The following is a 13,153-nucleotide window of genomic DNA, read 5'->3' on the forward strand; positions in this document are numbered from 1 at the left end:
CTCTTTTGAAGACTAAATCTTGAAGAGGAATTAGATCAGATGAAGGTACACCAATCTATGGGTAAGTTTAGAATACAGGAGTTCAACTATGTTTGCAACAAGAAACAGGTATTTTATATGTATATACATAGGCTAATAGAAATACTAGTCTTAAGGTTATTTTCGCTCCAAATGTGTTTTTTTTTTTTTTCTTTTTCTTGAACGTGCATTTTCTATTCGTAAATACATAGTCTTATTTAAAAGTATGCTTTCCCTTTGGTCTCCCATATACTTATGAAATCAATAATTTTTACATGTAGGCATAAACTGTTACATTTATTTTGTGTGTGTGCAGAACATATACATTTTTTTTTATGTTTAAAATATCTATGTATATATATGTGTGTGTGTGTAAAATCTAAAACATGTTTATTTGTTTATGAAGCTTTCGCCAGAATCTGAAATGGGTTTTGCAGTACAACGATACAGAAATTTCATGCTCATTCAGACTTCTTTTTTAATACTAGTCTCACAAAGTATGTGGATTTGAAATGAAGTTAGAATGGTGGAAATCTTATAAGAATTGTTCATGGATAACTTCTGTTATAACTTAATAAACTGTACAGTAGTTGATGGTTCGGTGAAGGTGGTTCTTTCCTAGTCAGATAGGTAGTATATTACCACAGATTCTTTGTCATTCTGATTTGGTGTATTGTTTGCTGTTCTTGAATGCTTTGGGAGAAGTATTCAACAATGCATAGTTACAGTTCAACTGGGTATGTGGTGAATTCCTTTTGCACAGTTTTGTTCAAAAGGAGAGAGTAAAAGTCTTGGGGAAGTACTATACTAAAAGCCATGATTTGGAAATAAAGCCTCACCATTCTTGATCTCATTTTTCTGCAGTTTTCTGTTTCTTTTTTTTTTTTTTTTTTATAACATCAGGCAATTGAATGTACAAAAACATTTTTTCCCTTTACTGTTAGTTTTTTTATAAATCATGTAAGATTGAGTGGAAATCTTCAGCTGCTAATGATGGAGCGTCATTGTTTTCTTTTGTGTTACTTCATATGTGTTACTTTCATAACCCCAGATAGAGCTTAAGGAACCTAGTGAAGGTTTCAAATGCCAACTTTAAAAATCGCTGTTTTGTTTTTGCCAATTTAGTCAGTCTTTGCACAAAGAGAAGTGGAAAGGCAACCAGCAGCGAGAAAGACTTGAGGGCCTGCTGAGCAATAACCATGTGTTTCCAAAAAACAGTCAGATCCCAGAAACTGCCAGCTCTTGACATGTTTAGCGCTTTAGCAGCTAGTCTTTTTTTTTTTTTTTTCATTATCTTTCTAGATTAAAATATATCCTTATCTGTTGTTGTTTGTTGTATCATTTAGATGAACTGGATTTTTTTTTTTTGCTAAGTTACAAAATCATGTCTGATGATATGCATTAGGCAACATGTTTTCCTAGTACTCAAGGCTGAGTTGATTCCATTCATTTCCAAACTTTTACCAACTGAGGTATAAGAGAATACTTACTCATCCAGTCTGTAAAAAGTAATTTCCATGTTGTTCCTTTTGCAAATGCTAGGATATTGCAGTGCTGTAGACACTTTCATCAGCTGATTGACATTTTCTGGAAGAATATGCTAAAAAGACTGAGGCTGGATGGCTGTCTTAGAGCATAAATGAGTGTTTTTGAGAAATTCTTGGTCATGAACGAAAAAGGTCCATGTACCCTCTGCCCTAAAATGGGGTTTAAGTCCCTTCATCTTCCTGAATGAAAGTAAAATGTCCTAACTATTATCTGGCATTTGCTGAGAGACCGAACTTGATATGGCCTGAATACACTTGTTGGCAGCCTGTGAATGTGTTTTCTTTTCTAAAAGGAAACCTGACAAGAAATTGCCCAGCTTATAAACAATGATGGAATTCACCTCCACCTTAGCAGCTACCTGTTTCCATCAGACATTCTAACATCAAGGAGTAAATTCTGGAAAAAGCAACTGAGCTTCTTTGGATTAAAAATGTTAAGGACTATTGTTTTACTTGATTAGATACCAGTTGTATTTGTCAGGAGGTGATGGATAGCTTTGTTGCATTTTGTACCATTTTCAAACCCTACTGGCCAAGAATGAAAGTTTGGGAAAAGAAAAATACTCTTGTCATTCCCAGTTTCTGTCTGTTCTAACTCAGTTGTCTGAGTTGTCTATTTTGCTGATGCAAATTATTTTTCAGTATTCATGAAATCCAAATATTTGCCTCACTGTTCACATAATTACACATGCATGATTGTAGAGAATGTGCATGATTGTAGAGAATGTGTTGGCATTGACTCATGCCCTTTCCTCCAAAAGCAAGAAAATAGGTCCATCTATTCCCATTCAGAAAAATAGCAATCACCTTATTAAAAGCGGGTAAGCTGTTGTCCCTTTGTCTCTTTAGGGAGGCGATTCAAAGACTTCTTTCATTTTGAAAGTCCTTCTCAATCTGTCGTGTTCCCAGTTTATAAGTGACAACAGTTTCTCATCTTCTGATCTTCACAGTGGTCTTTCTGTGAGGACAGGACAAGGAGCAATGGCCACAAAATGGATCATAGGAAGTTCAGCATCATCACACGATGGTGCTGAAAAGAACTTCTTCATAGTGAGGGTGACAGAGCATGGGAACAACCCAGGGAGGTTGTGGAGTCTCATTCTCTGGAGATATTCAAGGCCCGTCTGTATGCCTACCTGGGCAACCTGCTTTAGGGAACCTGCTTTGGCAGCGGGGTTGGACCTGATGATCACCTGAGGTCCCTTCCATACCCTACAATTCTGTGATTCTGTGAAATCAGTAACACAGTGGCTTTTCTGCCTTGGTGCATTCTTGAGTCTAGGATCTCATTCTGTTGTGAGTTTACGTAGGTGTTCTATGACTGACACCACTCCTAAAAAATAATAAAAATCTGATAGCTTTTTTTTTTCTCTGTAAAAGGAGTTTGTGCAAGTATCATCTTGGCAGCCATGCCAAGGTACTTGATGAACAGTTTCGGTGACTATTAATTAGAAATGAAGTGTTTTGTTGCACAGTTGTTTATTTTGTTTTGGTGGGACCTAAGTTTACCTATGTAAGGCCATCATAATTTGCTGACTGAAGATTGTGGGTTTTATGACTTGTGGGGTCTATTCCGTGAGGGATAACTTGGTATTTTTTCTAGTAGGAATATGGTAGGTAGATCCTATATCTTACTGAACAGACTGATGTGATGAATCTTCCTGCTGTCTTAGACAGGCACCAAATTATAAGCAATACAGTTTCATTGCCTCCCTAACCATTTCCTGTGAACAATTACATATCAATTAGAAGGGGGGGGGGGGGGAGGGAGGAGGGAGAGGAGAGAAGAGGGAGGTGAGGAAAGGGTTGAATAGGGCATTTATTTTCTGCTTAATATAAAGGGTTATGCATCAGTGACCTTTGCCTTTTTTTTTTTTAATTATTTATTTTGCTTTTGAATTCTATGTTAATACTGAATGTGTGCATTTTTTTCTATTTTGAAGTAGTATTCTTTATTCTCCTGCATATAATATGTTTATTTATAGATAGAGTTGTAAATTTTATTTTAATACATCCACATAATAAACATAACACCTTGTGTGCTTTGATCAGTTTCTTTGACTATGGTAAATCTTTTTTTTTATTTTTTTTCCACTGGATTACAGTAAATGCTGATATAAAAGCTACAGCAGACATTCAAATGAGTGAATATTTAGAAAAAGATGAAAAGCATGTTCATATTATCTTTGTGTGTTACTTAAAGAATGTTGTAAATGTATGCAGTACCACTGTGCTGGGGGACTGTAGTCTGAAATAACATGGGAACTAACATATTAATATCAAGGTAAAGGTACATATTCCCCAGATGCATAGTTTTACCTTTTTCAGCTTTTATTATCTTTAGAATAGTGCTCCATTTATTTCATGAATACAGAAGTATTAATTGGCCATGACATGTTCCAAAGACAAAAGAAAGGTCTAATTCACTCTAACAAACTTGTTAGTCACTGTTTATATCAAGAGGATTGTGAATCTACAGAGAGTAACACTGTTTTCTTCTACACTTCCTTTGTTTATAAATCAAAAGTTTTTAAGTGACCTGCAGTGTCTGCTGGTAGTTTGAAATGATACTTCTAAAGCAGACCTTCACCATGTGGCACAGATACTTATCCCTTAAGATTAATTCTTAAAGTTAATTTGGGGGGAAGAAGAGAAACATGAATATTATGGTGCTTTTACAGTGTTGTGTTTTTTGTTGTTGTTGTTTTTGAATGTTTTTAATATTCTAATAAAAAAGGTCCTTCTGAGGTGTGTAATTGCTCTTTTCTGTAAGCAGTGAGAAATTCGTGAATGGTAAGCTCTCAGTTCAAATCTAAATAGAACATATTTTACTTCTGATTTACTACATGTACTAATAAACTTTTTCTTAACATCCTGTTCTCTGAATATAGATGTAATTTTTAAGTTGTCCTTTCTTCTGTGATTTTTCGTACTGAAAGTACATAGTTGTCTCTGAGAGTGATGCTTAGAGTCATGTTCATTTTCATTAGTTGTATCAATTTCTAATTGTTATGAATTCACAGCATTACGATGGAAAGGTTTGCGTGATTTATCTGGTGAAGTACATGATCTTTCACTTAACAAAAAGGGGGTTTAAAGTTTTCATCTATCCTAATTCTGTTACTGTTTGCTTTGTTCACCAATCACTCTGATCCTCCTAGCAGGGGACAAGACCTAGAGAACAAAACTGGTAGTGACTGTGTAGATAAAAAGGCAATGAATTCTGCTTTTAAGCCATAGAGGGAATAGTCTATAAAGGAATAAAAATGGGAATGAAAGTACAGCATCTTTAACCTGCAGATCTATTGTACCTTTGAAAAAGCTTGCACCCTGAAAAAAAAACATACTGTGATGCTGCAAAGATTCATAATTACGTGACAGAACACTTTGAAAGGAGGTCACTCTTTAAAAACTGACCAAAATGCTTGTCAAGAAAATAGAATGTATTATAAAAAATTGCAGAAGAATTCATTTCCTTAAAATGTCTAGATATTGTTTTAGTGAAATGCTAGTTGTCACATTGTATTATTTATTCTCTGCTAGGGATGTATTATCTATTCTCTTGTAGATATACTTTTTAAAAGTAGTGAAGATGATGGGGTCAAGAACAGTACTCCAAAGAAAGACAGTTCCGATCAGAGGTTACAGAAGGTAAGGTAGCAACCCCAGGAAATAGATCTAAATTCTAGCATAAGAATCATATATATAAGCTATTACTCATGAATTTAGGCCATGAGTCTCCTCTCGTAATTCAAAAATATGGATTTACAAAATTGTGTCAAAAATGAATTCTCATGAATTAGCTGTGGATGTGGATGACATAACTGCAGTAAATTAAAAGTATGGTTAGAGGTAAAATAATAGAAGCTAACAGATTATCAAAATTAGGAGTTCCATTATCTTTAGCATTTGCCACTTCCAAGTTCAGAACTTTGCATTTCATTTGCTGAGTATTTAACTTTACATGATAGCAGGTATTAATATACAGAGATCTCATGTAACAGAATAAAACAGATGCATAATAGTGATAAATTCCATGCTTGTTTTATATAAAATTTAGGACATTGCATATGCACGTATTTTTTACATTTGTGGGTTTATCACTTTTCACAAAATAGTGGAGGATGCATTTCATGTTCTCTGGCTTAGCAAATATGCGTATGTAATCTTTACTGCTCAACATTCTACATGTTCTGCTTTGTACGCTAGCAAGATGCTCTTAACTAGTTGCTATTTGTATTGATATTTGTAATATACACAAGTAGTTTAGTATGTTAACAGGTGTTCACTTAAGAGGGCTCACTTGTATTTTACCATATGTTTTGTTTGCTGCAAAGAAAAGACATCCTTCAAACAGTATTATACCTTTTATTTGTCATTTTGCAAAACAATATTTGTTTAATTACTTATAAATCTTTAAAAGCATTCTTAAATTGAATAAAAACAAATCTATAACTTTGAATGTCAGTTTGGGTATGTCTATTTGTTTTTTATTTGTGAATTAACTTGTAGGAAGTATGGTAATTTACAGCAGATGATGTGATTGCATATACTTGTAACACTTGCCATATGGTCAGGCAATGAAGGCTGTCATCTCGTTATTACTGAATGACAAACATCATGTTAAAATAATAACACACAGAATAGGAAGTGCTCACATTCATTTATCTTAAGGTAGAGTGAGTAATTGAAATAATTTGAATACTACCATCTGAAATGTCACACAGTTTATGCTTGGTTATCATCTATATTTCAGAACTATAATTTTATTTGCCAACTACTACATAATTTTTATCTCCATGGATATACAGAGTTATGATGGTTCCTTAGGGATAGGTGTAGAAGCTATTCATTGTTTGTTTCCTTGCAGCTGTCATACATGACTTTAAGTGCTACTGAGCGCAAAAGGTTGCTCTAAACATCTAAGAAAACAATAGCAGAATCTCAGTTTAGGAAAGTGGTTGAAGAAAGGTGCTGGTACTCATTACCATTGAAGAGGAAAAGAAAAACTAGTAGTTTAATCATAAATCTTGATTTCACTGAAGCACGTGCAAAAAATCCTTTTACTCCTGATTTCATCTGATAAGTTTATGTAACCATAAGACAGTCTCTGTTCATCGTGGGAGTGCTATGAATTTCTGCCAAAGAAAGTAGCAATGGATATGCATGCATATTGAATGTCTGCTATCAAACTCAAAAATTTGGTATCAACTTCACAAACACATAGGAAGTTTGAGCAGCTTTTGCTCCCTCTGTGTTGAGACCTCTCATTTATCTGAATTATATCCATATCCATTTTATGGATTTTTTTTAAGTTTAAAAAAAATAAAAATTAATGGATAGAATTAATTCCTGTAGTGAAAGAGTGGGGATGGAGCTTGCACAAAACCACCCAGAAGTATTTCTCCAAAATGACTAGTGTTTATAGAGCACAAAACTCACTGATGGCTTTTGCAAGCTTCTGAGGACATCTCACAGAACTGATGTTTGTTTTAGGATCTGCTGAAATTAAAGTTTCCCCTTATTTCTGAAAATTGTGAGGTTTAGTTTGAATAACTTTGAGCAAATAGTCCTGAAGAACATTGAGAATCAGTTTATTGTTCATGGCCTTGAATACATATAAACTTCAAAGAACTTCAGAAACAAAGTATATGCATTATATAGGTAGAATATGCTTCCTAGAAGTATATAATTGAGAAGCTTTAAATGTGCTTTATTAGAATAGGATAGATTTTCCCTCTCTTTGAATAGAAAATGCATTTCATCCTTCATAGTCAAGTGCTGAGCTTCCAACATCTCTTGCTACAATTTTTTTGAAGATCAACTATGTTGTATATTTATAACACATCCAAGAACATGTTGATTTAGATAGCTAATGCAAAATTGTCTGTATTTCAAAATAGTTTGCCTTAAAGTGTTTATTTAAATTCAATTAGTATGTATAACCAAATCAGTAACAAGCTCAAGATGCATCGGGAACGTTCATTAGCATACTTAAACTTCTGTGTCACTTTGCCTGGAATTTTAACTTCTTTTACCATCTGCCCTTTGCTCAACAGCTGTATTATTGCAGCTAAAATGTATTCATTTGCACTATGTTAGAATTATTTTTAAATTAAGTACTTTAGATTGCTTTTGTCCTTGTGCTTAGTGTAATATTATTGTCATATAATAAATATGTTTTGAAACAGTTTTTTCTCTACTGGATAGGCTAAAATATTATGAATGTTTGAATTACTTCTGTTAGGTACAACAACTAGAAAGAAGATGCAAAACTATTGAAGGGGAATTAAAGAAACTGAAAGAAGTAAATAAGGACTTATTGAAGGAGAAAAATGATTTAAAATCGTCTTTAAAAGTGCAAAAGGAGGATGCAGACACAAGAGAAAGAGAGCTGGAAAAGCTACTTAAGCAGATTTGTGAAATGAAAAGAGACAACACAGAACTTCAGGCAGTGATTGATGAGCAGGAAAAAGAAGCTACTTGTTTGAAGAGGCAAGTGGCAGAAGCTAACAGGTTGAGAAAGGAAAATGAAGATTTGCTGAGTCAAACGCAGGAGCTGAAGTGTTTGCTGGGTGAAGCCAAAGCAGTGGCAACCTCTGGGCAATGTAATTGCAAGATAACAGGCACCAAGGTTAAATTAAAAACAGCCAAGAAAAAGAGCTCTTTGGGACATCATGGAGCTTTTCTCAAACAGTCCATCAAGGTTATGAGTAATGTATTTGAGAACTTCTGTAAGGACGGCTGGGAGGATGTGAGTGAAAGCAGGTACGGCTCTCATTAACTTAGCCCTGTAGAGGGGACACTGTGCATATGTAAAGCACTAGCAAATGGAGATTGAATTTCAACTACTGTTGATTTGGTATTCAAAAAAAATACTGTCAGATCCTTTGAAATATCTTGGGAGGTCTTGTTCTGAGCTTATTGACTGAAATTTGCATGCAAAATTAGCCACAACTGCATGAGTATTTGAATAGGTGCCAGGAAACCCAAAAGAAGGCAATGCTTGATTTCTTCCAGTGATGCTATTTTCATGCAGTCATGAGGCTTGAAATTGACAGTTTGGCAGGTTGATTTAATTTGCTGGCCCTTTGCATATTCACCACTGACAGCTAAGGATTCCCAGGCAAGCCTACTAAGTCAGTTTAGTTATCTTGTGACATGCCGACCCGGGAGGAGAAACATTTTTTCCCCTTAATTTAGTTAGATAAATTTTGAATGACCCATTTCAGCTTGCTAGCAGATGTCTACAAGCTGTTTAACATCCTTTAAATTAAGAACCATCCACACTAATTATTTCATGTATGTTTTATGCACAGTCATTGTACTAACTTTAATTGAATGATGGTTAAAAATTAGTTCTTTAAAGGTAATTGTTACTGCATAGAATCTCAGTCATGAGTCACAAGGCCCTCAGAAAATTGCACTGGCAAAATTCATAAATGTTTAGGATTTTTACTTTTGCTTCTGTGTGTCCACACACACTTGAAGCCAGTAGTAAGCCCCTATGTGACTGTGTATAACACCGTTTCTTTCAATACTTTGTACTAAGAGACATGTAAAGAAATTTCTTAAGGCTATATTTACCCCCAAAATACAGAGAAGCTAGCAGAGATAAAGAATATGGAATCTTCTTTGTAGCATTCACATTGGCTTTGTATGTCATATGGAGCAAATCAGCAGTGGCAAATGAAGCCCCTCTGCTGCTTCTCCCCATGCAAAATAGCAGATCCTGAACACAGTATCTGGAGAGAGAAAACAAATTAAATGCTATGTAATTTGTCCATTGCTGTCATTAATATCAAGCTTGTTTGTTTTTCTGTTTAATTTAATCCCGCAGATCTGATTTTACAGAAAAAAATATATTATTTTTTTTTCTGTTACAATTAATGAGCTTTTTATTCAATTTACTGTGTTTTGCTTTTTAAGAACAAAATTCAATGAATTGTCATTTCAAGTTGAGTTTGAAATGAAATGAAAGTTATCTGTATGGCTTTGTTTGCTGGCTAGGCATAGGTATCCTTACTGTTTGATAATTATACAAGTATCAGGTTAGGAAATATTGTCATAAATAAATGATTTATTGTCATAAATCATAATGAACATTTTCTAAGGTGATATTTCAAGGTGTCATTCCCAACATCTAAGGGATATATCTTCATTTAGAGTCCTCTTAGTATGATTAATAAATACTATTCTTTATCAATAGTAGCAGTCTCTGAATTTCTAGATTCAATCATTTCTTTTTCTAAATAAAACATTCCTTGTAAGCATTCAAATTAGAAAAAAAATACACACAGTTAGAAATATTTCTATTCTACTGCAGCACATTTGAAATACTATATTGGTTTCTGGTTTTGCCACTCAATAAGACATACCCGTATGTCAGTACAGGTATGGGAAAGGATAAACATGTTCCCATATAAACTCTTCATTTTCAGGCCTTTTAAGTAGCTTCCACCTGTAAATCATTGATTTTCACGATGGTGCAACCTAGTTTGAACTCGGTTGTGCCTTTTTAAATGCCTTGGTTTAAAAAGTAACAAATCAAAATTGCTTTCAGTCAAGAGATTCCTTCAGAAATGTGTTTGCACAAATGGTGATGAATAACCATTGATGATATAGAAGGTGATATGTCCAAGACTTCGTATTTTAAGAGAGACTTTACTGATTCAAATAAAAAAAAGGTAATCCGAGGCAAGGACATGAAAAACTGGAAATTAAGAACACATTGATATTTTAACAACAGATAAGTTTAAGGAGAAATTTAAAGTAGAACATCGGTTTCACATCCAGTTTCTCTGTCTGGCATGCAATTTAAATAGGAAGAATGCTGAGTTCACAGAATTTAAAAGCACTCCAAAGGGGTGCTAGATAGAGATTTCAATGAGGTACAGTTTCTGAGTTTGTCTCAGTCAATGCTACAAATAAAGTTCAATTGAAACAAAATGTTATTCAATGAAGTATTGTGCATTTTCTTGATTTCCTATCCAATGTGAAAATGAAGGAGAGAGGAAAGGAGAGAGGAAACTTTGTGTATTTTAGTCCACCATTCACCAACTAGAAGTACTATCAAGCAGTTCTTCATGTGTCACTTTTGTAGACTAACAAAAGCAGCTGTTTAAGAAACAGATAATGTCTGAGAACTCCATGCATTGTATAGTGAAACTTATTTTGTCTGGGTTGACCTGATACGACAGATTACTTCCTTACTATATTTCTAAATATCTGTTGAATAAGTCAACTTATTACCATTAGTACTGTTCGCATTTTATATTAGTTTCTCTTTTTTCTTGCATGTGGTATTTTCTGTGTGCTTGCTTATTGGCTGTTTGGAACTTTTAAATGAAATTGCTAATGTTTAGCTTAATTTTGTTTTGTTTTCCCTGATGTGCTGTTCTAGTGACTCTGAAATACCAGCTTCTGAAACTTTGGAAACAGTGATTATGAAGACAGTGCAAAATATTGATCCTGTGCCAGACAGAAGTAAGCAACAGGGAAAAAAACAAATACAAGACAGTCAAAAGCCCTGCAACATTGCTCATTTAGAAGGCAAAAGGCAACGGTATAATAAAAAGGTATATAATGTAACTTGTTTTGTTCTCCTGTGCAGAGTATTGAAGTTTAATTGTTAGTATTATGACCGCTGTTCCCCTCATAATTAATTTGACTCTCATTGTAAACTGGAAAGAAAATCTGCTTGCAGGTATTCAGTGGGTAGATTTTCATTATCATTTAGAATATTTTCTGAACAATTAGTCTGCAAAGAATTTGGAGGATATATCAGGGGTGTAAAAGCTGATTAAAAAATGTAAACCTGCTGTAAGCTAGTCCTGCTGTCTCACAGTCAAGACAAAGAATGCCTCAGACATCCCATTAAGCTCTTTAATTCTTCATTAAGCTATACAGAACAGGGTGACATAGCCTGTAACAAAGAAATAGCAACATCTCTGTCTTCCTCTAGCAAAATGGTGTGATTACTAATCAGACACAAACATCTTTCTGTTAATTTGGTGTGTTCAGAAAGAGTTGTCCCCATCTTGGATGGTTTTGGCTCTAGCTCTGTTCAGGAGATTCTGTTTAGAGCAAAGTGTGCTTTCAGCTTCTGCTTAGCCCACTTACATTAATTTCTGGGGTTTGAACCCTTCGTCTCATTCCTGACATGTATATGCTACTTTCTGACAGAACAGGGCCAGCTGGTTGTTTCCCAGATCTTTAGAAGCTCCATACAATCTGTAACAGATGACTCATTTTTGGACTCCAGAAAAGTATCTAATAATTTTTCCCTCCTGTGTTTGCCCAAATAAATTACTTTAAATCATGGAATTTAAAACACAAGCAGACACTGTTAGTTCTTAGTTCAAGAAATGGGATACTGAATAGCTTGCTGCTGTTTGAAAATGACCTTGAAATTCTTTATGTACAGTGATAAAGAGTTTGGAAACAGATTACCTTTTCTTAGTTTCCAAATTTTTAAAATAAATACAAACTCTCTGGTCTCATTATATGTTCTTGATTGTGTGTATTTATGAGAAGATGTATTTTTCTGTCAGAAAAGCTGGAAAATTGAAAATTCTTCTGCAACTATCTGTTGGTATGGAATATACAATATTCCATCATGAGTATATAATATATGTGAAACTCTGTCATAGTGTCCTACTCCTGTTACCTCCTGCCACCATGAACTGAACATCTACAGGACAGGGCATCCAGCTGAGGCTGGGCTATCTAGACACAGCCAGTACCTCTTCTTTTTGCTTGCATTGTATTTGCTGTCTGTTCCTAATGGAAAAGACAGAAGTATTCTGATACACTTCTTTAAGAGACTGGGGGACGTGGAGCATGCACGAGAATTATCTCAAGAGTGCTAAGCAGGTATGTATGCTTCAGTGGAGGTTCAGGAGAAGCACCTGAAAACATGTCTTACTGTAAAAGTATGGAAGACTGCACTGAAAAAAGGTTTAGCATTGACAGTTCTTGGTGTTCCTTGCACCATAGTAGGCTTTTTACCAGTATTGCAAACAGCAAAAATTATAACAAAAATCTTAAATCCCTTCTGAGGGAATCACTTCAGTTGGGTATGGTGTTCTCACACAAAAGGCCAGAAAAGCTCCTGACACAAAATTTGTAAGTGCTGAGCTATGTCTGTTGTTGGAGGTGAGATTGGTAATGGCACAAAGTCTTTCTCAGTTTTGCCCCATATGCTGTAAATACATAGTACCCTGTGAGGTATCAGGAGTCATTGACACTCTCTAAACTCATTAAGTTAGCAGAGCTGTGGCCTAGAGTGGAGATAGCCATCTTCTCACTGCAGCTATGTATGGTTATCAGCTGAGAACTCATGTCTGCTTGACATATAATCACCATCTCAGACCATCACTGGTCATACCTTACATGTCCTCAGTGCTGTACGGTCCTCTAGCCATGCTGATAGGGACTTAGTACGAGTGTCCATTGTTGCGTTTGAGACACAGGAAAAAATACAATTGATTAAGAGCATTCCCAAAAGAGACAGACTTTTTTTTTTTTTTTTCCCCACGCACATCCTATTTGCTTGTCCTTCAAATTATGTGGAAATTGTACAAATC

At 34.8% G+C, this 13,153-nt stretch overlaps 1 protein-coding gene across 8 annotated transcripts in view; it reads left to right on the forward strand.

Annotated features, from left to right (window-relative positions):
• CNTLN (centlein) overlaps nucleotides 1-13,153 on the forward strand; it is a 201,307-nt gene that overhangs the window by 124,189 nt on the left and 63,965 nt on the right. For all 8 annotated transcript variants that reach the window (XM_038171270.2, XM_038171266.2, XM_038171267.2 and 5 more), the window contains 4 exons: nucleotides 12-61; nucleotides 5,134-5,216; nucleotides 7,813-8,333; nucleotides 10,969-11,143. In XM_038171270.2, coding sequence (XP_038027198.2) covers nucleotides 12-61; nucleotides 5,134-5,216; nucleotides 7,813-8,333; nucleotides 10,969-11,143 — 829 coding nt within the window. The remainder of the gene's footprint in view (nucleotides 1-11; nucleotides 62-5,133; nucleotides 5,217-7,812; nucleotides 8,334-10,968; nucleotides 11,144-13,153) is intronic.

This window comes from Anas platyrhynchos, chromosome Z (assembly GCF_047663525.1).
Source record: "Anas platyrhynchos isolate ZD024472 breed Pekin duck chromosome Z, IASCAAS_PekinDuck_T2T, whole genome shotgun sequence".
NCBI lineage: Eukaryota > Metazoa > Chordata > Aves > Anseriformes > Anatidae > Anas > Anas platyrhynchos.